This window comes from Lithobates pipiens, unplaced genomic scaffold (genome assembly GCF_037356315.1).
Source record: "Lithobates pipiens isolate NorthernLeopardFrog02 unplaced genomic scaffold, aLitPip1_a1.2 Scaffold_19, whole genome shotgun sequence".
Taxonomy (NCBI): domain Eukaryota; kingdom Metazoa; phylum Chordata; class Amphibia; order Anura; family Ranidae; genus Lithobates; species Lithobates pipiens.
The window spans coordinates 84,753,527-84,776,962 of NW_027507764.1; the positions used below are offsets into that span (position 1 = coordinate 84,753,527).

Here is a 23,436-nt window from a genome sequence, read left to right on the forward strand (position 1 = left end):
AAAAGCATAAAGCTTCTTCAAGCTGAAATAAAAGCTCAAATCGCAGATCCTGTAAAAGCAGCTTTTTTTTGTTGACTTGCAGTGTGCATGAGCCCATAGAATGCTTTATGGGATTCAGACACTTTGGGGGTTATTTACAAAAGGCAAATCCACTTTGCACTACAAGTGCACTTGGAAGTGCAGTCACTGTAAATCTGAGGGGAAGATCTGAAATGAGGGGAAGCTTTGCTGATTTTATCATCCAATCATGTGCAAGCTAAAATCCAGTTTTTTATTTTCCTTGCATGTCCTTGCAGTGCACTTGTAGTGCAAAGTGGATTTGCCTTTCATAAATAACCCCCTATGTGACACATGTGCAGAGGTGAGAGGAAAGATTTCACAACATTTAGACCCCTTTACACTGAAGGCGCTTTTCAGGCAGTTTAGCACTAAAAATAGCACCTGAAAAGCGCCTCTCATGCCTCCCCAGTGTGAAAGTTTGAGTGCTTTCACACTGGGGCGGTGCGCTTGCGGGACGGGGAAAAAGAGTCCTTCAAGCAGCATCTTTGGGGCGGAGTAGGATCGCTGTATACATCACCCCTGCCCATTGAAATGAATGGTGCTTTTATCCCTTTCTCTGGCTGAGCGGGGGTTAAAAGTGCTAGCGGACAAAATGCTCCGCTAAAAGTAGTGACGCTTTACCGCCAACAAACCCGCCATCCCAGTGTGAAATTACTCTTAGCCCTTGTACACACGGTCGGACATTCCGACAACCAAATCCGTCGGATTTTGTCTGAAATGGTTGCATACACACAGTCGGAGAAAGTTGTCAGAAAATCCGATCATCGTACTTAACGTGATGACGTTATTTCGTTAGGACGGGACTACGTTCAGGCTAGTAGCCAATAGCTTTGGTCTAGGAATTTGATCTGAGCATGTGTGGCACTTTGTCCGATCAGAATTCTCTACACATGATTGGACAAAGTCCGATCGGATCATGTTGGCGGAAAATTTTATAGCCCAGCTGTAAAACTTGGTCCGTCGGATACTCCGATGGAAACAGTCCGATGGAGCCCACACAGGGTCGGATTATCCGACAACACGGTCCTATCGGACATTGTCCATCGGAATGTCCGACCTTGTGTACAAGGGCTGAGGCTGCTTTCACACTAAAAGCACTGGCCGTTAGTGGTAAAGCACGCTCATTTGAATGTGCCGCTTGACTGCTGCTTAAGCGACACTTTTGTGGCGCTTTGAGGCTGCTAGTGGGGCACTTTTAACCCCAAAAAAGTGGTTAAAAACTCCCATGTTGCGGCACTTCCGAATCACTTTTCAGTTGCTTCGGAAGGGCTGCTCATTCTTCGCTTTATACAATGCTCCCAAACTGCCCCAAAGATGCTGCTTGGAGGACTTTTCCGAACGAACGTACTGCAAGCGCACCGCCCCAGTGTGAAAGGACCCATTGCAATGAATGGGGGGCAGTTTTCAGGCTCTTTACAGGCGCTATTTCTAGCTCTAAAATGCCTGAAAACTGCCTCAGTTTGAAAGGGGTCTGAACAATAAGCCCATTCAACAGAACAGCCTTGTCATTTCCATGTGCAACGTCACACATGTATTAAGCTGATCCAGGACCTCCCAAGCTTAAATGGACAGAGATGAATATGTGTTTTGATGGGATTTACTGTGGAAGGCTTAAACACCGCAGAACCTCATAACTTACAAGAAAATGACGTGTTATATATAACATGAAGCGCAAGGTGAAAGCAATCACGCTAGAGAGTGGAGCTAGCATGCAGCAAGGTTAGTTGTGTTACACCAGAGGCTGGAAGGGGTTGGCTACACCTACGAGGGCCACCTGCTCCGAATTAGCACAGACCTGCTCAGGCAGCTGTGTTCTGGCATCATAATTAATGGCAGTAATTACAGGATGTTTGAATTTCCAAAGAAATTATCTTTTGGCATAACTGATATCAACCAGCGCTGCCCAAGGGCATTGTCCGCATAGAACTGTGGTATATTTTTAGGCAAGAATACACGGGGGAGCATTTAGTAAAAATTGTAATAAAGGAAAAACAGGGATATTCAATAGCAGCCAGTAAGATGCTGGTTATTATTCTTGAACATGCAGTAGGAAAAACACAACGGAAATTCGACTTCTAGAACAAATAAACCAGGAGAAGGAGATTGTGTTTTACATTTTAATCAGTCTTGATTGAAAAAAAAAACAACAGTGTGCTTGACTTTGTGTGTTATGACGAGCAGCTTACTTTTATGTTTTTAGCCCATTCTGGAGGTCTCTGGGAATACCCAGCAAGTTCTGCCATCTCCTGCCTGTAAAAGGGCCGACGCAAAACTCTCTGCAGCAGGCGGACCTGTTCAACACAAATAAATGTGTTTAATGTTAGTGTACATAGAAACTTCATAGCCAGCAAACTATATTACCCACTTGCCCTCCCGAATATTTACACCCCCACCCCCTTTATGACCAGGCCGTTTTTTGCAATACAGAACTGCATTACTTTAACTGACAATTGTGCAGTTATGGGACGCTGTACCCAAATAAAATGTATGCCCTTTTTCCCACAAGTAGAGCTTTATTTTGGTGATATTTAATCACCTCTGCAAGTTTATTTTTTGCGCTATAAACAAAAAAATACAGACAAATTTGAAAAAAAAAAACAAAAAACAATATCTTACTTTCTGCTATAAAACATATCCAATAAAAAAATGTAACACCTCAAATTTCTTCATCAATTCAGTCAAATATGTATTCTGCTACATGTTTTAGGTAAAAAAAAAAATCCCAATAAGCGTATATTGATTGGTTTGCGCAAATGTTATAGCGTCTACAAACTATGGGATAGATTTATTTTTATTTTTTAATAGTAATGGAGGCAATCAGCGACTTATAGCAGGACTGCGACATTGTGGTGGACAAATCCGACGCTAAGTGACACTTTTTGGGGACCAGCGTCACCAGAACAGTGATCAGCGCTAAAAATATGGACTGTCACTATAGTAATGACACTGGCAGGGAAGGGGTTAACATCAAGGGTGATCAAAGGGTTAAATGTGTTCTTAGGGAGTGCTTGCTAACTGTGTGGGAGGTGCTTTTACTGTGGGAAGGCAGAGATCTGTTCTTGCTCTATAGCAGTGGTCATCAACCCTGTCCTCAGGGCCCACTAACAGGCCAGGTTTTATGTACTACCTTGGGGAGATACAAACTAGAATAGTGCAATCACTAAGCAGCAAATGATATCACCTGTGTTGTATTTCAGTTATCTTGCAAACCTGGCCTGTTAGTGGGCCCTGAGGACAGGGGGTTGGTGACCACTGCTCTATAGGAACACAGCCTTCCCTTCTCACAGAACAGCGATCTGCCTTGTTTATATAGGCATCTGACTGTCTCGTGAACGATTGACAGGTCCCGGAGGTGCAGAGTCACGTACAGGTATGTGATCCTGCACAGAGGAGCCGCCTTGCCACCATATATATATATATATATATATATATATATATATATATATATATATATATATATATATATATATATACACACACACACACACACACACACACACAATATATGGTTGGCAAGCAGTTAGCCAATCCTATTTTAGGAGTAACTCCACTTTTGTTGAGAAAAAAAAAACAATTCCCCCTGAGTAATCAATATACATTGTGAAGATTTCAACAAACTTTGCAGCAGAGTCCTATCTTTGTTTATCTGAAGAAAAAAAGCTGGTTGTTTTACCATGTGCTTTGCAGACTGATTCTTAATGGCAGGGTCTGGTTAACTATAATCAGCTGGTTCACTCTCAGTGTTCTAATGAGAAAAGCTGCAGGGTCTGCATCCCTTTAGAAACTGAAATTCCTAATGCAGGGGCTGCCAAAGACCCCTTTCATACTGGGGTGGTGCGGGCGTTAGCGGTAAAGCACCACTAGTTTTAGCTTTTCGGCCACTAGTGGGGCGCTTTTAACCCCTGCTAGCGGCCAAGAAAAGGGTCAATAGCGCCTGTTTTGCGGCGCTGCCGAAGTGCTTTGCAGGCCCTTTGGCAGTGCTGCCCATTCATTTCAATGGGCAGGGGCGATGTAGGAGCACTGTATACACCACTCCCGCACTGCCCCAAAGATGCTGCTTGCAGGACTTTTTCCAGTCCTACAAGCGCACCGCCCCAGTGTGAAAGCACAGTGAGAGGCGCTTTTCAGATGCTATTTTTAGCGCTAAAACACCTGAAAAGCGCCCCAGTGTGAAAAGGGAATTAAAGTTTGACTTGCATCCTAGTGCAGATTTCTGGGAAAATCAGTGAGCCAATCACACAGGCAGACAATTACATTTCTGGCGAAGTTCTGTAGAACAATGTGCATTGAATTTTTGTTTGTGTAGCAATTATATATGCTATATTATATCTTCTTTTATTTGCTATATTTATTACCCTTTTGCCTTTCAACACTTCAGGCCAGAGAGGAAATGATTGGATCCTACAGGTGCCTCTGCCGTTCTATTTGTAAGTAAAATGAAGTCATAATATTGACAAAGGTATAATTTAGTTCTTGGATAATCATGTGTATTATTTCTTGTCCAAGTTTTATTTTATTACTTTTTCTCGAATAGTAGATGTTGGAGCACATTGGGTCAAAAGGAGAAACCCACACAAGTGCGGCGGACATACAAACTCCATGCAAAATGTCCCTGCTTAGAAATTAACCTAGGACTTAATTTCCCTAAGTACATCCATGCTGGACTATAAAACACCTCCTCTTATGTTATAGAGATAAACAGAGGTGGAGGTGTCCTGTAATCTGCAAAGGGACAACTCAGACAGGACTAACAACATTGCTTGGGATTTCGATTTTCAATTTCAGTGTTGTCACCACAAGAAGTTTTGAGCACCCTAACATTTTAGGAGATCTACAGGTATTTTTTGTCTATTCCAGTGCTTGCACAAAGACGAAACATGGAATAATGTGCGTGTATTGAAGAGATACTACATACACTTTAACCACTTAAGCCCTGGACCATTTTGCTGGCCAAAGACCAGAGCACTTTTTGGGATTCGGCACTACGTTGTTTTAACTGACAATTGCGCGGTCGTGTGACGTGGCTCCCAAACAAAATTGACGTCCTTTTTTTCCCCACAAATAGAGCTTTCTTTTGGTGGTATTTGATAACCCCTGCGGTTTTTATTTTTTGCGCTATAAACAAAAAAAGAGTGACAATTTTGAAAAAAAAAACACATTATTTTTTACATTTTTCTATAATAAATATTCCCCAAAAATGTATGAAAAAAACATTTTTTTCCTCAGTTTAGGCCGATACGTATTCTTCTACATATTTTTGGTAAAAAAAAAAAAAAAAAAATTTGTAATAACAGTTTAATGATTGGTTTGCGCAAAAGTTATAGCGTTTACAAAATAGGGGATAGTTTTATGGCATTTTTATAAATATTTTTTTTACTAGTAATGGCGTGATCAGCGATTTTTATTGTGACTGCAACATTATGGCGGACACATTTTTGACACATTTTTGGGACCATTGGCATTTATACAGCAATCAGTACTATACAAATGCACCGATTCCTGTGTAAATAACACTGGCAGTGAAGGGGGTTAACCCCTAGGGGGCAGTGTAAGGGTTAAGTGTGCCCTGGGGAGTGTTTCTAACTGTGGGGGGTGTGGCTTCGTGTGACACGTCACTGATCTTTGCTCCCGATGACAGGGAGTAGAGATCAGTGACACTGTCACTAGGCAGAACAGGGAGATGCTTGTTTACATTTGCATCTCCCCATTCTTCCTCCCCGTGAGACAATTGCGGGTAGCCCTGCGGCGATCGGGTCTGCAGGACCCGCGACCTGACTGACGGAGGTTCCGGCGGCGCACACGCGATGGCACTGCGACATATTTAAAGGGACGTACAGGTTCGCCCATTTGCCTGTCCGTGCCATTCTGCCGGCGTGCGCTGGTCGGGAAGTAGTTAAATTTATATTTATGCAGTTAACGTGATTACTGCACAATAAAGTGAATTACACGGCAGAGACTCTGCTATTATGTTTCTAAAAGAGTGGGAAAAAAAAAAAAGGAGATGACTTTGTCATTAGCCTCCATTCCTATTTTATACAAAAAAGAACAAGGAGGCGGGACTTTAAATGAAGTACGCGGAGGGTAAAGCGTAATGTGGCATTATAATTAACATCTATAATATATGTAAAAAGGAGTAGGACATTTGTCTTATAATTCATATTCAATAGAAAATTGATATACCACACATACAATTGCATGGAGTAAGATATAAAATTAAATTAGAAATATTATAAAAAAAAAAAGAAAAAACATTATTTTGTACAACAACACACACATTTTCCCAAAAAAATGGATGGCACATGATACATATAGGAAAGCCCAAAATTGGATAGCACAGGATTAAAATATAGTCAAATACATAATGCATGAACAGAATACACAAGGATGAATTATGCGATTTGAACACGACATCTCTTAGCTCAACGCGTTTCGTGACTTGATGTCACTCATCAGCAAGACCTGCTTTAAGGAACAAGCCTATTTCTGACACTTGTTGCTTACAAGATAAAAATCATTATGTTTTGCTAGAAAATTACTTAAAGCCCCTAAACATTTTATATATATATATATATATAGCAAAGACTGTGGCGAATAAAATGGCGTTTGTTACAATATTTTATGTCACATGGTATTTGCGCAGTGGTCTTTCAAACACAATTTTTGGGGAAAAAATACACTTCACTGAATAAAAAAAACGAAACTGTAAAATTAGCCCAAATTTTTTTTTCTTTTGTGAAAGATGATGTTACGCCAAATAAATAGATTATGTTACGGTTTAAAATTGTGCACACTCGTGCAATGGCGACAAACTGTGGTACTTAAAAACCTCCATAGGCGAGGCTTTAAACGTTTTTAAGGTTTACTACTTTAGAGGAGAAGAGGTCTTTCTATAGAATTATTGCTTTCGCATTGACAATCCTGGCAATACCTCACATGTGTGATTTGAACACCGTTTACATTTGCGGGCGTGACATACATATGCATTTTCTTTGGTGTGCGAGAACGCGGGGATGGAGGAGCTTTAAACTTTTTTTTTTCTTATTTATTTTATTGTATTTTTTACACTGTCACTTTAAAAAAAAATCAAATCACTTTTATTGCTGTCACAAGGAATGTAAACATCCCTTGAGACAGTAATAGGCAGTGACAGGTAGGCAGTGATGCCAAATCCTTCCTTTCCCCTAAAAATATTCAAAATGCCAAAATCGGAGTTTGTGAATACTGTAGATGTTTTTAAATTGGCACCATTGGCAGCTTGCGCAGTACAGAGGAGAAGGAGATGACTAAAGTCTCCAAAGAAGAACTGCGCCTGCGCACTGAGTCCAGGAGCAAGCCCCACCATCCAAGTGGACATACGGTAGCACATAGTAACAGGGCCCCTCGCCACGCTTCACTCGCCACGTTTCGGGCACGGTCCCGCTTCGCTCGGCTATTTTTTATTCTAACTCTATGTCCACTTGGATGGTGGGGCTTGAACCTGGACTCACTGTGCAGGCGCTGTTCATCTTTCGGAGACTTTCGGAATCTCCTTATCCTCCGTACTGCGCAAGCGCAGTACAGGGCGGACACTATCCGATGGGGAACACATTCGACACATCACCGGCTCTAAGACTGAGAACGGAGCGATCAAAAAATGCTGATCGCTTGGTTCTTAGTGCTCCATGAGCAGACAGGTGGTGATTAATGTCAGCAACAAGGGGGGCCTGTCCATTTAGGGTGCACGGGCACCGCCTCCCCTTTCCAATCGCCATCGCCACCCCCTATTCATGCGCCCGGCCCCTTTCAGGACACTGGGTGCATGAATTACAGCAGCGGGGGGTTTTTAAGTACCGGAATAGAGCCAGAGGCTCTAATAGGCTTTAAAATAGGGAGGGCTCCAAATGCAGAGCATTGCGCTCGGAGCCCACCCAGGTGTGTTAGAATAGCGAACTAATATTCGCTATTCTAACAATGAATCGCCTCTCTGCAAATCAAGAAGTGCGAGTGTGAGGCGCGTTTCCCCTATTGGCGAAAAAGGAGAAGCGCTCCGATTGCCCGCGGAGGAGGAGACGGAAGCCAGAGGGGAGGGAAAGGAGATGCCCGCTCATGATGCCTGTGGAGGAGAGCTGGGGAAGCCACCCATGGTTGAGGTAAGTGCACTGACCGACCGGACCGAGAGGGGGGGTGGCGGGGGCACTGTTTGCCACTCCCCCCCCCCAAAAAAATGACCACCAGCCACCACTGGTCAGTCACCGCTGACTGCTCTGATCTCCCTCCCCCACGCTCACTGGGAGGCTGGACTGTGGAGCGGCTGGCTCAGGCTCTCAGCGGCTCGCTAAGCAGCTGACGTCAGCAGACAGCAGGCTTCAGCCCGCTGTCAGCCAGCTGAAAACCAATGACAGGAGTACAGAACGAACTGTACTCTTAATCCACAGCTTTGGCTGTATTTCTCCTTTAAATATACCACTGAAAGCATTTTGTTATATGCATTCGATAAGTGCAAAAATTGCACTTATGTTGATCATGTCAGAAATTCAGAGCTGTATTGTGCATACTTCCTATGTTACAGTTTTTATTAGCAATGAAATTGGCATTAGCTGACAAAATCATGCACCTATATTGTATATATTCGGGCCAAAAGAATAGAGTCAATGGGGTTGATTTACTAAAATTGGAGAGTGCAAAATCTGGTGCAGCTGTGCATGGTAGCCAATCAGCTTCTAACTTCAGTTTGTTCAATTAAGCTTTGACAATAACACCTGGACGCTGAATGGTTTCTATGAAGAGCTGCACCAGACTTTGCATGCTCCAGCTTTAGTAAATCAACCTCTGAGTCTCTGCACTATTGCATACACAGAAGAAACATATTATAAATTGCTGAAGGCAAATGCATACCCACCAACAGTCCCAGACTCAGCAGGACTGTCCCAAGATTTTAACAAATTCCCAGTGTCCCGCAAATCTGAGCCGTGTCTTGCTGGCAGCTAGGAGCTAAAACTCTCATTTCAGCTGCAAGAGCTAATGGTAGAAATTATAGCTGTCCGGGATTCAGTATACTCAGCAGCGCTGTGTGTCTGAGCTGGGCATTTTTCCTCTTCGTATGAATAAAAATGCAGCGCCAAAAATAATCTATTATAATGGTGGAATCATAATCTCATTACTGAAAAAATAACAAGCGTGAAAAACGCAATATTCAATAAATACTACTGAATATATTCCAACAATATCCAAAAGGATCCGTACATTGCTAAGTTCAGAGTCATGTAGAGAAAAAGGTGGGGTGGGATATTTGGTCCTGATGGCTTACCGCTGAACGATTATGGGTCGCCAGTGGCTATCTATGTAAGTCATTTTAGTTGTGTTTTTAGCTGTTTTTATACTTGGACCATTAAACATACTACACTATGGAAAGCCTTAGTCAGATTCTGCTTAAAGGTACCAGTGGGGACACAATTGTTATTATACTTCCAGAGGGATTTCCATTTATGATGAAAGGCACATATGCTGCTGTCACGGCAGCCATTTGTTCCGGTGAGTTTGCACTTCACTTGATGGTGATGGACAGCTATCTGGTCTGGACACGGTTACAATAATATCCTCATGTTCACTGGAGTGGTTACATCAGTTAAATTTTCCACTTTTTTCTCTACATGCCTCTGAACTTAGCAATACACAGATTCTTTTGGACATTGTTGGAATATATTCAGTAGTATTTATTGAGTTTTGAGTTTTTCGTGTGTATTATTTTTTTTCAGTAATATGATTATGATTCAACCATTATAATAGATTTTTTTTAGCGCTACCATTTATATATACAGTTAGGTCCATATATATATAGTTGGACACAGGCACAATTTTCATACTTTAGGATCAGAACGATCTGAGTTCTCATTCTATAAAGAAATCAAATAGTGCTGAACTACCAGCAAACTCCCTGAGCAGAGTCTTATGTACTATCACATGGAATGCCCAACATCCAGCACTTTCCAGGGCAGTACACAGATCACTCGTGACTAATAAAGAGACCACTACCCCAGGATTTTTTGTTAAATTAAACTATATTTATATGCAAATGTTGTGGGAGCCTCTCTTTTTTAATGTTTTGCTTATAGTGTGCTACAGACAGTAATGCTATTTCACACCTCCTCCAACATATCCGATTTCTGGCAATAGCTGGAGCAGCTTTGGCTGATCTGTATAGATTTTTTTTAACATCATATGAAGGCTCTCTGGCTGTTATCAGGAGCATCAGAGACAGGGTGGGGTGCTGCAACTTCAGGCTGGAATTGCATAGGCTCTAAATGCCAGTTCACACCAGCGCGATGTGAGAACCAGCGCTATTCCAGTGCCAGTTCCTGCATTGCATAGAACTCGCAGGCAGTCCACACTGCCCTATGCGAACCACTGCAGGTGTCAATAGAAAGTTAATGACACCCCCAGATCGGTTCGCATATCGCAGTGTGAACTGTGAATTTGCATAGGAATTGGATTGCATGGGTGTGAACATTCATGGATGTTCACACCCATGCAATCCAATTCCTATGCGAATTCACAGTTCACACTGCGATATGCGAACCGATCGATTCTGGTGCGAACAAAAAAAGGGTCCTGCACAATTCTGGTCTGAATGCGATGCAACTTCAGCCATACAATCTGTATGGCTGAATGCTCATTGCACAGACATCGCATGTGATCTGCACAGCAGTGTGGTGCCAATCACATGCAATGCCTGACATCGCACCATTGTGAACCGGCACCAAGTGTTGGAATCAACTGAAATATTATGTTTGTACAGCATTATTTTCCCTCTCAACCAGTCTCTGTAGCGCAAATGTGGGGGAAGTAATTGTCACTGAGTGTTCTTGTTTGTGTCCCCACTGGTGAGATTTTCCATCATTTCTGACAAGTAGTGAGGTGAAATTTTTCAAATAGGGACACAGACATCAATAATGACATTCCCTGCTCTATCCAAGACAAAATAAAAGGTATTGAGTCAGTGGTGTAACTAGAACATTCAGACCCCAATGCAAGAAACCATGAAGGGACCCCTGAATCCCAGCTGGGCCCCTCCCCCTGATCCAAGTGATGGAACACCAGGGCCCAGTCACAAGTGCAACCTTTGTGACCCTGGTATTTCCACCACTGGTGTCAGTAGTTTTCCTTTTTTTTTTTTTTTTTATTACTGGTGAGATATTAGGGGTCTTAACAGACCTCTGATGTTTCACCTTTGAGATAGAGAAAGGTCACAGCTGCACTGAATGAATGGACAGGAATAGCTCTGTTCATTCTTTCCATTCATTCACAAACTGAAACATAGCAAACAGCGCTTACTATGTTTTCAGTTATGAATGGACAAAATCAGTGATCGGTACGGATCACCGACTCTCCATTTAAAAAAGGAAGGGACTGGTAAATGACACATGACACAATGAACCCAGCAGAGATGTGGGGGGAGGGCCATCAGCACACTGGGGGCAGCAAAAAGAGGCTGGATAGGAGGAGGGGTGGCTGCATATAGGAGGAACCGATCTCTCCATTTTCCTACTGCAGCTACTGAATGCCCGCTTCTCCTTTCCCTTCAACAGGCATTCACCTCCCCTGACGCTCCTCCTATTCAGGCATACAGGGGGGCATGTTGTGTTGCAATTGTGACCCCTGTGACCACTGTTGGTACGCCCCTGTTTTGAGTAGAGTTTGACTTTTAATTAGTCCTAATCCGAGTTTCCTTTTCTGCCTTCCCTGTTTCCAAGCCTGTGCTGAAAAGGGATTATCATCAACTTATGACGGACCTGCCTCTATTAAAAATTACAATTGTTACTGAAATAGCATGAAAAGCAGTACCTGAGCACCACAGTAACCAATAACTACTAGTACTAATAACCACCAGAAGCTATTACAAGATCCTGCTGGTATTTTACTCCTCTTTGGAGATGAATATACACATCCAGTATACAGAAAATTTTGTATCTGACTTATCAAAAACAGTTTGAGCTCCTGGCTTTTTTTTCTTCCCTGTTAACCCACACAATACAAAATTGTGCTTCAATGAGTAATTCTATGCTCATTGTTAATTATTAGCTGTCAGAGTAATAAAGGGCAATCGTGAAACTGCAAAAATAGACCCATCAATGTCTATAATGTATGCCCAGATACAATACATTCTTAGCAGCGTGATCAGGTATGGTATGAATAATGTCTTATAAATTATGTTATTCTCTTCAAACATAGCTTGTCCCGATGATGTATAATTAGTATTTTTCAACCAACCACATAGACTGTGTGTATATATGGCCTGCAGGTCCACCAACAAGATTATTCTATAACAGTATATAGATTTTATAGTCTGCAGTACATGAAGTACAAATCAATACTCATTCTATAAAAAATGATCAAGTAACCAAGCAGGATTGTTTAATAAAGTCATTAATGTCTTCTCTGTAAATCTCTTTAACAGATATTTCTGGGGAGGACTGTCAAACAGCGGATAGTCACAGGCATGCCAGCACATTCAGACTTCTGTTTACTCTCTTTATTACTAGAAGTCATTGAACCCTACATTCCCAGACCAAATTTAGCAGTGGCAGCATGTACCTGTTAACTTCACTAAAACATTTTGGATTTTAAATGCATTTTTACATTTTACATTTTTTACATTTGTACATTTTTATAGAATAAATATGGCTGTTATTTAGTACACTGTTTTAAAAAATTATCTGCTGAGATTGTGTTTTTTTATAAACTGGGTAATGGACAGCCTGTAAAGTTATATTAAAGGCAGAAGGTTTTTGACCTTAATGCATTCCATGCAAACAAATTTTTTTTGCATGGAATGCAAGTCCCAGGGGACTGTGACGTCATAAGGGACAGGGTCACCATGTGACATCACCCGGTGACCCCGCCCCCTATGCCTATATAAGTCGCCGCACACCGTGTCCATGGCATTACAGGGGGAGAGAGCGTTGTGTCAACATTGGAAAAACAGAAGAAGAAGGAAGAAGAAGAAGAAGACGGCAGCGACGAAGGAGATCCTCCGCTAGCAAAAGAGCGGCAAAAGAGCAGAAGATAGCGGAGGAGCCTGGCGAGAAGAACTGGAAAGCGAAGAGAAGACCCCAGGAGCTGACTCCCGGATTCCGATAAGCCCCTCGCCCGCAGACCCCGACAACCAATGGCCAGGGCGCCCCCCCTTCCCCAAAGCACCCACTCCCAATGTTGAGGGCAGGCGGCCTGGTACTGTTCAGGAGGGGGAGTGCTCACTCTTCCCCATCCCCTTTCCTGACTGGCCGGGCTGCATGCTAACTGTGGGGGGATGCTTTGACTGGGGGAAGGTAGAGGTCTGTGTACCTGCTTAGCAGAAACACAAGATCTCCATCTTCCTCTCTTACACTCCTTGTTTAGGGCCGTTCTGCCTGTATTGGTAATGAACGTGGGGTGCCGCCAGACCCGCTGATTGGCTCTTGCTCTATCCAATCACAGTGGAAGCGGGTCGCCAGCACGTGCGCGCCCCAGACCCAGCACTAGAAATCACGTACAGGTACATGATTTTGTGCAGGAGGGCCGCCCTGGCACAGTATATATATGTTGGGGCAATCCAGAAGACTGGTTGCCACAACCTACAGCTTTACTTTTCTTAATTCTGGTTTCCATAATGCAGCAACTATATGCAAAATTCACCTCTGAAAAGTCATTCCTCTCTGCCTTGAGAACTGCTGATTCTGCCATCCAGTTGCGCAGGATATATCTTGGGTTAGTGTCTGTAAAAGAAATCCGGATTCTGTCATTTCATCTAACAAATTCTGCACAGCTTTATAGAATGTTTGGATAATTCACATAAGTGGAACATCACTCTCACTCTAACCAGTAATACTGCTAGCATTAGTAATACATATTATTAAAGTGGTTGTATACTCAGTTTTTTAACTTTTACCTACAGGAAAGCCTATAATAAGGCTTACCTGTAGGTAAAAAAAATATCTCCTAAACCTGTACGGTTTAGGAGATATTCCCCTCGGTATGCGCCGCTGACTGCAGCGGCGCATGCGCACAAGGGGATTCTCGGCCTGAAAATCCGGCAGTGGCCGGCCGGAATGAAATCGATATCGCGGCTCCGGCCACTCACAGCGCCGGAGCCGCGATACCCGGAAGAAACGCTGAGGGAGCATGTCAACTCCCTCGGCGTGGATCGGGCCAGACGTCGGGGCCTCGTTCTAAGGTAAGTATTTCATAATGAGCTAGTATGCGGTGCATACTAGCTCATTATGCCTTTTGCTTTGCAGGTTTAAAAAAAAAAAAAAAATGTGCGGGTTTACTACCGCTTTAATATATAATAGTAGATAGGAAAGTATATCATATTTACATGTTTTAAACTTTTTTTTTTTTTATATTTCTTCAGTTATTCCCTGGTTTCTTGCCTAGGCAAATGATGTCCCACATCCCAGGAGTCTTCAGAAGGGGAGGAGAGGTTTTCTCAGCTAAGCACACCCTCCTGCCTACATACTAACCTGAGCTAAGCCCTTACTCAAAACGGCCACGGCCAGAAATGCTAGGGTGTGTTATTCAAAGTGATTTCTGAACAAAATAAAGCATAGAGAAATGGATGGATTGGGAGAGTTTGCTTTGAATATGAATTAAATAGTGTTTCTGGTTTGTGGTGCTCAGATGCAGTGTAGTTCCGCTTGAAGTTCTGCTGTAAGAAACAGAGAGCAGGCAGGCTTTTTATTGAAGAAGTGACGACATGCACTCTCTTCTGCAATAAAATGTTCGTACTTGCCTGCTCGTGGTCTTCTCCTGTGCTGTAATCTGAACTGTGCATGCGCAGCTCAGCTTACGGTGTCAGGCTGGTCTCTGAGTGCTGGGAAGACCAGCTGCTGTACATGCGCAGGAGTGCCGTCATACCCCGCCAGCTAATGAAGAGGCCTGAAGACCGGCACATAGAAGAAGATTCCAGTGAGGGAACGTTTGACAGGTAAAGCGCTTGCTACCCCAACACTTCATATTTCTGATATGTGCCTGCTGTACCATGTACTTGCATGAGTAAGTATCCTCTTCTCTTTGTATTGCTTCCATTATGTGAAATTCCTGGTGTTCTTGCTAGTTCCCTTGCTGCCCTTTTAAAAACTGATCACACTAAGCAGGAGAGCACAACGTGGTCAGTTCTCTAACTATGCTAGGAACTCAGTGTACTCTCACCCAATGTTTAGACTTGTCTTGACATGCCCCAGCTGCACAGCCATTCACTGGGAAGCTCAGTGTGCTGCTGCTTCTCCTCCCCACAGCGCTTATGCAGCTGAGAACACAGGGAATGTGTTAGTTTATTAAAAAAAAAAAAAGGGAAAAAAGATATTTACAATGACTTTTGATCTCTATACAAAAATGTTTTGCCTTTCATTTCTATTTTAAAGTGAATGGGTTGTTTTACAAGGTGATTTACAATCACTTTACGCATTCACCCTTTAGTTCTGCTTTAAATGTATACACTCTATTGTTGGAATTTGATAATATGCTCAATGTCATTCCACTTACTTTTTGTGGGCCCAGGGTGTCAAGAACCTGCCCTGTGGGGTTATGTCATCATACCTCCCTGAGCCCACAGGGCTGCAGAGAACAGAACCACTTTATTATGAGTACAGTATTCGGGACAGAATACTGATATCCAGTCACATGATACATTCACCCCATGTATCATGTGACTGGACCAAAGACATCAGAGAAAAAGTTATCCTTATAAAGGAAATAAAAAACAAAAACAAATGGTGGAATAGTTGAAAACTGGTGTGAAGCAGAAAATGTAAAATTTGGAACTGGGTTTTAACTAATGAAACAATCTATCAATGTGTCTGTATATCAGGGTTACATTTGGTGGATAGCATTGCAGTGCTGCAATCCTACATTTAATCCCCTTGCAAGAATGCTATCTGCATGCAGTTTGAATATTTTCTCTGTGTTAGATCGGGTTCACACTGGTCCGACTTCCATCCAAATTCAGTGACTGGGATCCGACTTTGATTCCGACAATACCAGGCCCCAAGTCTGATATGGATCTTGAGGAAGAAATAATAAAAAAAAAATTGTGTAGGGTCCCCCGCAGGATCATACCAAACCCTTTGGTCTGGTATGGGTTACAAGGGGAACCCCCACTCCAAAAAAAATAAAAATAAAATGGGGTCCCCCCAAAATCCATACCAGACGCTTATCTGAGCATGCAGCCCGGCAGGTGAGGATTGTGGGGGGAAAGCAGCGAGACAATGTACCCCATACTTATTCACATGGGGGGTGGCAGGATCTAGGGGCCCCCCTGTTAAAGGGGGCTTCCAGATCACAATAAGGCCCCTCCCGCAGACTACCACAACCACAGCCCAGGGTAGTAGGGAAGAGGCCCTTTTCGAAATTCATATGAGAGTCCCCCTGCCCCAAAACACCCACCCCACCATGTTGAGGGCATGTGGCCTGGTATAGTCCGATGGGGGTGCTCGCTTGTTCCCCGGTCTCCTCTTTCCAGACCTGTCAGGCTGTATGTTCGGATAAGGGTCTGGTATGGTCTTGGGGGGCTATGCCTTATTTTTATTTTTTTTGCCTGGGGTTCCCCTTCAAGGTCCTCAGAGCACAAGTCGCATGCCAAAGTCGGATCAGTTAAGATGGTGATCCGACTTGGATGCGACTTACATTGAAATCAATGGGCTGAAATCGTGCCCAAGTCAGATCAAAGTAGTGTAGGAACCTTTTTCAAAGTCAGACCAACTTGTGTTGGACCAGTTAGGATGGCTCTTATAGGGAAACACTGATCTATACACGTTATGCGTCATTAGCTCCCAAAGTCGGAGCCTTTGTGTGGGTTCCTTACAGATGCTCCAATTTACTCTCACAATCTAAAAACTGACTGTAAACTGAGGTGGGTTTTCTAGTTAAGTATATTAATAAAATAAATGTCTATATACAGCAAGAATGAAGTGTATAATGTGAACATGTAAGGCCGCGTACACACGCGCGGACTGTTCGCCCAACCTTGTCCGCTGAACAGTGTTTGGGCGGACAGTCCGCTCGTGTGTGGGGCTTCAGCGGACAGTTTCAGCGGACAGTTGGCCGAACAAGGTCTTACGGAAATTCCGAAAAACTGTCCGCTGAAACAAGGTTTCAGCGGACTGTTCGCTCGTGTGTAGGCTTGTTCGGCCAACTAAGTCTCGCGCATGCTCAGAAAGGATTTCCACGTCGGAAGGTTGCATTGCAGTGTATAGGACGTCGTATTTTTCGTCCCGTCGTACGTGCCGTTCACGTCATCGCGCACGGTTTCAGCAAACTGTTCGTCCGTCGTGTGTGGCCATGTCCGTCCATGCTAAGTTTGAGCGGACTGTTTGCCGAAACTGTTGGACGGACAAAGTTGGGCGAACAGTCCGCGCGTGTGTACGCGGCCTAAAAGAAAAATTAAACAGAAATATAAACTTTTTTAAGTGCTGAATTGGGACTAGAATACATGGTGGTTTACTATAAAGCAGGGATCTCAAACTGGTGGCCCTCCAGCTGTTGCAAAACTACAAGTCCCATGAGGCATTGCAAGGCTGACAGTTACAAGCATGACTCCCGCAGGCAGAGGCACGATGGGACTTGTAGTTTTGCAACAGCTGGAGGGCTGCCAGTTGTTTGAGATCCCTGCTATAAAGGAAGGCAGTTCAGCTTTTAGTCCTTGTTCACATGGGCAGCTGAGTGTATTGTTAAATGGATGGTTTATCTGCATTTTACCCCCCCCCCCCCCGCAAAACATCCACCTAATCTATGCAATGATGGCCAGAGGAGAAAATACATATTGCCACGGCCACAATGCTTTGTTTCACAGTGTAGATAAACTTAAACTGGCCACATAATTACCGTATTTATCGGCGTATAACACGCGCTGGCGTATAACACGCACCCCAAGTTTAGGAGGGAATTTTGTGGAAAAAACTTTTAGGAGGGAAATTTAAGGAAAAAAACCTTACATTTAAATGCCCATCAATGCAGCCTTATCAGTGTCCATCTGAAGCCTCGTCAGCGTCATTTGCAGCCTTGCCATGCAGCCTGTCCTCACTGCCGCCTTGTCATGCAGCCTGTCCTCATTGCCGCCTTGTCATGCAGCCTGTCCTCATTGCCGCCTTGTCATGCAGCCTGTCCTCATTGCAGCCTTGTCATGCAGCCTGTCCTCATTGCCGCCTTGTCATGCAGCCTGTCCTCATTGCCGCCTTGTCATGCAGCCTGTCCTCATTGCAGCCTTGTCATGCAGCCTGTCCTCATTGCCGCCTTGTCATGCAGCCTGTCCTCATTGCCGCCTTGTCATGCAGCCTGTCCTCATTGCAGCCTTGTCATGCAGCCTGTCCTCATTGCAGCCTTGTCATGCAGCCTGTCCTCATTGCAGCCTTGTCATGCAGCCTTGTCATGCAGCCTTGTCATGCAGCCTTGTCATGCAGCCTGTCCGCATTGCAGCCTTGTCATGCAGCCTTGTCATGCAGCCTTGTCATGCAGCCTGTCCGCATTGCAGCCTTGTCATGCAGCCTGTCCTCATTGCAGCCTTGTCATGCAGCCTTGTCATGCAGCCTTGTCATGCAGCCTGTCCGCATTGCAGCCTTGTCATGCAGCCTTGTCATGCAGCCTTGTCATGCAGCCTGTCCGCATTGCCGCCTTGTCATGCAGCCTGTCCGCATTGCAGCCTTGTCATGCAGCCTGTCCTCATTGCAGCCTTGTCATGAAGCCTGTCCTCATTGCAGTCTCGTCATTGCAGCCTGTCGTCATTGTAGCCTCGTCATTTCAGCCTTGACATGCAGCTGGTCTGTCTTAGTGCATTGTCCACTTATGTTTTTAAAAATGGCGCCGCCAAGATGTCCCGTGTATCTCGGCGGCACCCGGACCTTCTCAGCGGCTTTCGGCCGCTCTCGGACCTTCTCGGCGGCTTTCGGCCGCTCTCGGACCTCGGCAGCTTTCGGCCGCTCTCGGAAGGTCCGAGAGCGGTCGAAAGCCGCCGAGAAGGTTCGAGAGCGGCCGAAAGTCGCCGAGAAGGTCCGAGAGCGGCCGAGATACAAAAAATTGCGCGAAAATCGCGGAGTATCGGCGTATAACATGCACCCGCGTTTTTCCCTGATTTTAAGGGGAAAAAAGTGTGTGTTATACGCCGATAAATATGGTATACAATTTTCTTATTCAAGTTCAACTATATAATGTAAGGGCCTGTCTGATTGCATACAAATTGTAAGTGTTTAGGTTTGACTTCATATTACAGTATATGGTTTTGGTAAATCTAAAAGAAAATTGTAAAAGAAAATTTGATAATGTATGCATTTGTATGTATTAAGACTCGTACACACGCTACGATTGTTGGCCAACCAAGCGTCTGATTTTTGTCTTAAGGGCGTGTGCAAGGATCTTGTCTTGCATACTAATGGTACACAACTGGCGTGCCACAAACACAAACGTAGTGATGTACTACTAGGAATTTCAGCTCTTGAGCGCCATCTGCTAATTTCGTGTTTGGTGAGCATTGATTCCGAGCATGCGTGTTTGTACTTTTCGACTTTTGTGTGCTAACCATCCGAAAATCTGACAACGGACTGTTGTCCGCCAAAAGTTTACTAGCCTGCCATCCAAAATTTGTTGGCCCGAAAGTTGGACAACAATTGTCATAAGGAGTGTACTAATGGTTAGATTTTAGGACAACAGTCTGTCGACAGACAATCCCCTGCCAACAATCGTACCATATGTACGAGGCTTTAGACCCCCCTACATACTATACAACTTTTGTTGTCTGATTTCCTTTAGATTTACTATAACCACGTAGTGCAAGGGCCTGCCTGATTGCATACACATTGGAACTTTTAAGGTTTGACCTCATAGTATATGGTTTTGGCAAATCTGAAGGAAAAAATCTACAGAAAATTGTATAGTGTGTATCCAGCTTTATACAGCATGTGGTGTTTGGCAGGCAGTACTGATACCAAATGCAACCAATGAAAGTTAATGGAGTTGCCCTGCAACTGGGAGCCGGACACTTGTAATCCACTGGAAAATCTGAAGAAGGCCTTAGATTTACAATATTCTTACTCATCATCTGTATTCTTCTTTCAAGATTGGAAATTTCTGGATTCCTAAAATTAAGCAAAGAAAACATACTTTAAAACATACAATAATGCCTTGCTTCCCCCCTCCTCCATCTTCCAAGCCTCTCTCTTGATCTATAAAGAGGCCGATCATATTAAATGGCCATTACAAAGTTTCAGGAGGTGGTATGGGGCAGGGCCAAGCTTAACTTTAGGGCTCCATTCACATCTGAGCAATTGGAATTGCCCCGATTCTGCCCGTGATTCGAAATAGCGGCAAATCGCGGGACGTTCTTGCGACCCCCTGTCACTTCACATGGAACCCCAATCTCGCCACGATTTTGCAGCGATTGCATGGTTTTACCACCATTCATCGGGCGACAAATGAATCGGAGGTCGCCGAAAAGACGTTCTAGGTGGGAATCGTGGAAAAATAGCATCGCAATTGGGGTGCCATTGGACGTGACGGGGATCGCTAGGGCGTCCCGTACTTTGCCGCTATGTCAAAGCATGGGCAGAATGGCCATGATTCTGCACGTAATTCGGATCACTCAGCTATGAGCGAAGCCCAACAGGAAAAGTTTATATTTGCATGTAACTTTGAGGTTACATTCACCCCATGGCGTTCTGTTTTGCGGGAGTAATCGCCCAATGTTCTTGTACTTCTTTTGGGGCGACAGTCATCCTGCAATTCTGTATGCGTGAATTTATTGCGATTTGCCAGGCGACAATTGTGGCAAAAATGCGCCACGATTTCGGTGGCATTCAAAGTAACGGGACTGTAATACCGTCTAGCGACTTGCAGAATTTCCGATACGTGGACAAAATCGCAGAAATTCCGCTCGAAAAATGGAATGCCATGGTATGAATGGAGCCTAACACCTTGTATCTTTGGGTCACATGGTCAGTTTGAATTGCCTATGCTTAGTTTAGTGGAAATGCTTATTTTAGGAATTAGATTAGGTTTTATGGGAGGGTCAAGTGTTATGGTGTACTTTAGTGTTAGGATATTTTGGATTTTAGTGGCACTTACAGTAGGCGGCAATTTATAAAACAGCAGAATGGCTGCTTTATTTGAAAAAAAAAAAAGACACTTCATACATCAAAGCGTTGTGCTTTATAAACAGTATGTGCTTTATGCTTTAGGAGTTCCAAAGCAAATACTGCCTGATGAAGGGGTCCCGCGTGCCCCCGAAATGGTGCAAGCTGTGATGTGATCACTTTAATAAACTTTTGGATGCCGTTTTGTAGCTCCACGGTGTGCTGGCGAAATAGGCTTTACCAACACAAACAGCCTCCCATTCATTTGTATGAATGTAAAAAAAAAAAAGTAGTAGTGGAAGGATAGGCTTTAATCATGTAACTGACCTCTCTTATCTTGGAGGGTTTCGACATTTAATGAATTGTTTATTAAATGCAGGAATGGTGCAGAGTAAAAACTGCTGTGTCCTGGAGATAGCAGAATCCGCTCTTCATTTTAAATAATCCCCTTAGAGGAATTTATGATTTTTTACTTTTTCCTTTACTCTTTGGCACCCAAAAATACAGTGCTGCAAAATAAAGTACCTTTATGTAGTATGCATGAATATTGTTACTTTACTTTGCAACTTAAACAGGTTGTAACCCTAATTCGGCATACACACGATCAGACTATACGGCGGACTTAGTCTGGCGAACAAACCACCGGAAAGTCCGCCGGACTTTCCGAATGAGGGGACCTGCCCACACACAACCAGACTTTTCCGGCGGACTAGGTCCGCCGTACTTTTGAAATGAATGGACTTGCCCACACATGGAGGAATGTCCAGTCATTTTGAACGCGGCTCCAGGTAGCCGGGACTAGCGAAGGAGGTCAATGTTGCCGCCTTCGGTGGCGAGATTGACACATTGCTGGCCCCGTCACATGGTATGGACTTAAAGGGGAAGCCCTACGCCAAAAAAACGGCATAGCACTCAGCCTGGCCGGTCAGGAAAGGGGATGGGGACGAGCGAGCGCCCCCCTCCCCCCTGATCCGTACCAGGCCGCGTGCCCTCAACATGGGGGGGTGCTTTGGGGAAGGGGGGGGTCGTGCGGCCCCCCCACCCCAAAGCACCTTGTCGCCATGTTGATGAGGACAAGGGCCTCTTCCCGACAACCCTGGCTATTGGTTGTCGGGGTCTGCGGGCGAGGGGCTTTTCGGAATCCGGGAGCCCCCTTTAATAAGGGGGCCCCCAGATACTGGCCCTCCACCCTATGTGAATGAGTATGGGGTACAATGTTTTTTTCACCTGGTGAAAAAAATGTAAAAAAAAAAACACCATGTAAGGTTTCAAAATCATTTATTGCACAGCTCCGGGGGTTTTCTTCCGTCTTGGGGGGTCTTCTCGCCGGACTCCTCCACTATCTTCTGCTCTTTTGCTAGCTCTTTTACCAGCGGAGGAGCCTGGCTTTCTTCTTCGTTGCCGCCGACTTACTGCATATACAGACTGATTTTACTGTTGTGTATTTAGTAACACTTTAACAGCTTCAGCCCCGGACCATTTGGCTGGTCAAAGACCAGAACACGTTTTGCGATTCAGCACTGCGTCATTTTAACTGACAATTGCGTGGTCGTGCGACGTGGCTCCCAAACAAAATTGACATCCTTTTTTTACCACAAATAGAGCTTTCTTTTGGTGGTATTTGATCACCTCTGCGGTTTTTATTTTTTGCGCTATAAACAAAAAAAGAACAATTTTGAAAAAAAAAAAACGCATTATTATTTAATTTTTGCTATAATAAATATCCTAGTGGCCACAGGGCGAAGCGACGTTGCATAACGTTGTTTCTCCCAGCCGTGCCATTATGCCGCAGTACAACTGCTGCGGCTGGTCAGCATGTGGTTAAGGTAACAATTGTTCTGCCACTGGCTCCCGCTGCTGTCAATCACAGCCAGTGATGAGAAAGCGAGGGATGGGAGGGGTGCTGTCAGTGTCAACAGACGCAGACAGCGAGGGATGAGAGTGCACTTGAATGAGTGCCCCCATAGCAAATGGCTTGCTATGGAGGCACTCAGAAGGGGTGGAGAAGCCAGGAGCGTCAGCAGGGTACCAGAGGAGAACAGGATCAGGGCTGCTCTGTGCAAAATCATACCACAGAGCAGGTAAGTATAACATGTTTGTTATTTTAAAGAAAAAAAAATTACACCCTTGATACTTTTCCACCACGGATTCCCCCAGAGGAGCTTCTCCTAATGTCCCAAGTGCATAACTTTACAATCTTAAATATTGAACCTCATCTGCCGTGTAGCTGCCCAACCCCCCTATTTTATAAGGGTCTTCCTGTAACATTGCTACATCCTGTGCCAAATGTATTTCGCTACATAAT

The 23,436-nt window shown here is 44.1% G+C and overlaps 1 protein-coding gene across 4 annotated transcripts in view; it reads right to left on the reverse strand.

The window, feature by feature from the left end:
• Positions 1 to 2,163: 2,163 nt before the first annotated feature.
• LOC143996134 (protein nucleotidyltransferase YdiU-like) overlaps positions 2,164 to 23,436 on the reverse strand; it is a 120,126-nt gene continuing 98,853 nt past the window's right edge. For 2 of the 4 annotated variants that reach the window (XM_077490999.1, XM_077490998.1), the window contains exons 18-20: positions 20,095 to 20,138; positions 13,711 to 13,790; positions 2,164 to 2,351 (exon numbers count right to left, since the gene is read on the reverse strand). In XM_077490999.1, the coding sequence (XP_077347125.1) occupies positions 2,229 to 2,351; positions 13,711 to 13,790; positions 20,095 to 20,138 (247 nt within the window). In that variant the 3' untranslated portion in view covers positions 2,164 to 2,228. Of the gene's footprint in view, positions 2,352 to 13,710; positions 13,791 to 20,094; positions 20,139 to 22,392; positions 22,784 to 23,436 lie in introns of those variants that run through there. The other 2 variants (XM_077491002.1, XM_077491000.1) reach the window with 2 other exon arrangements.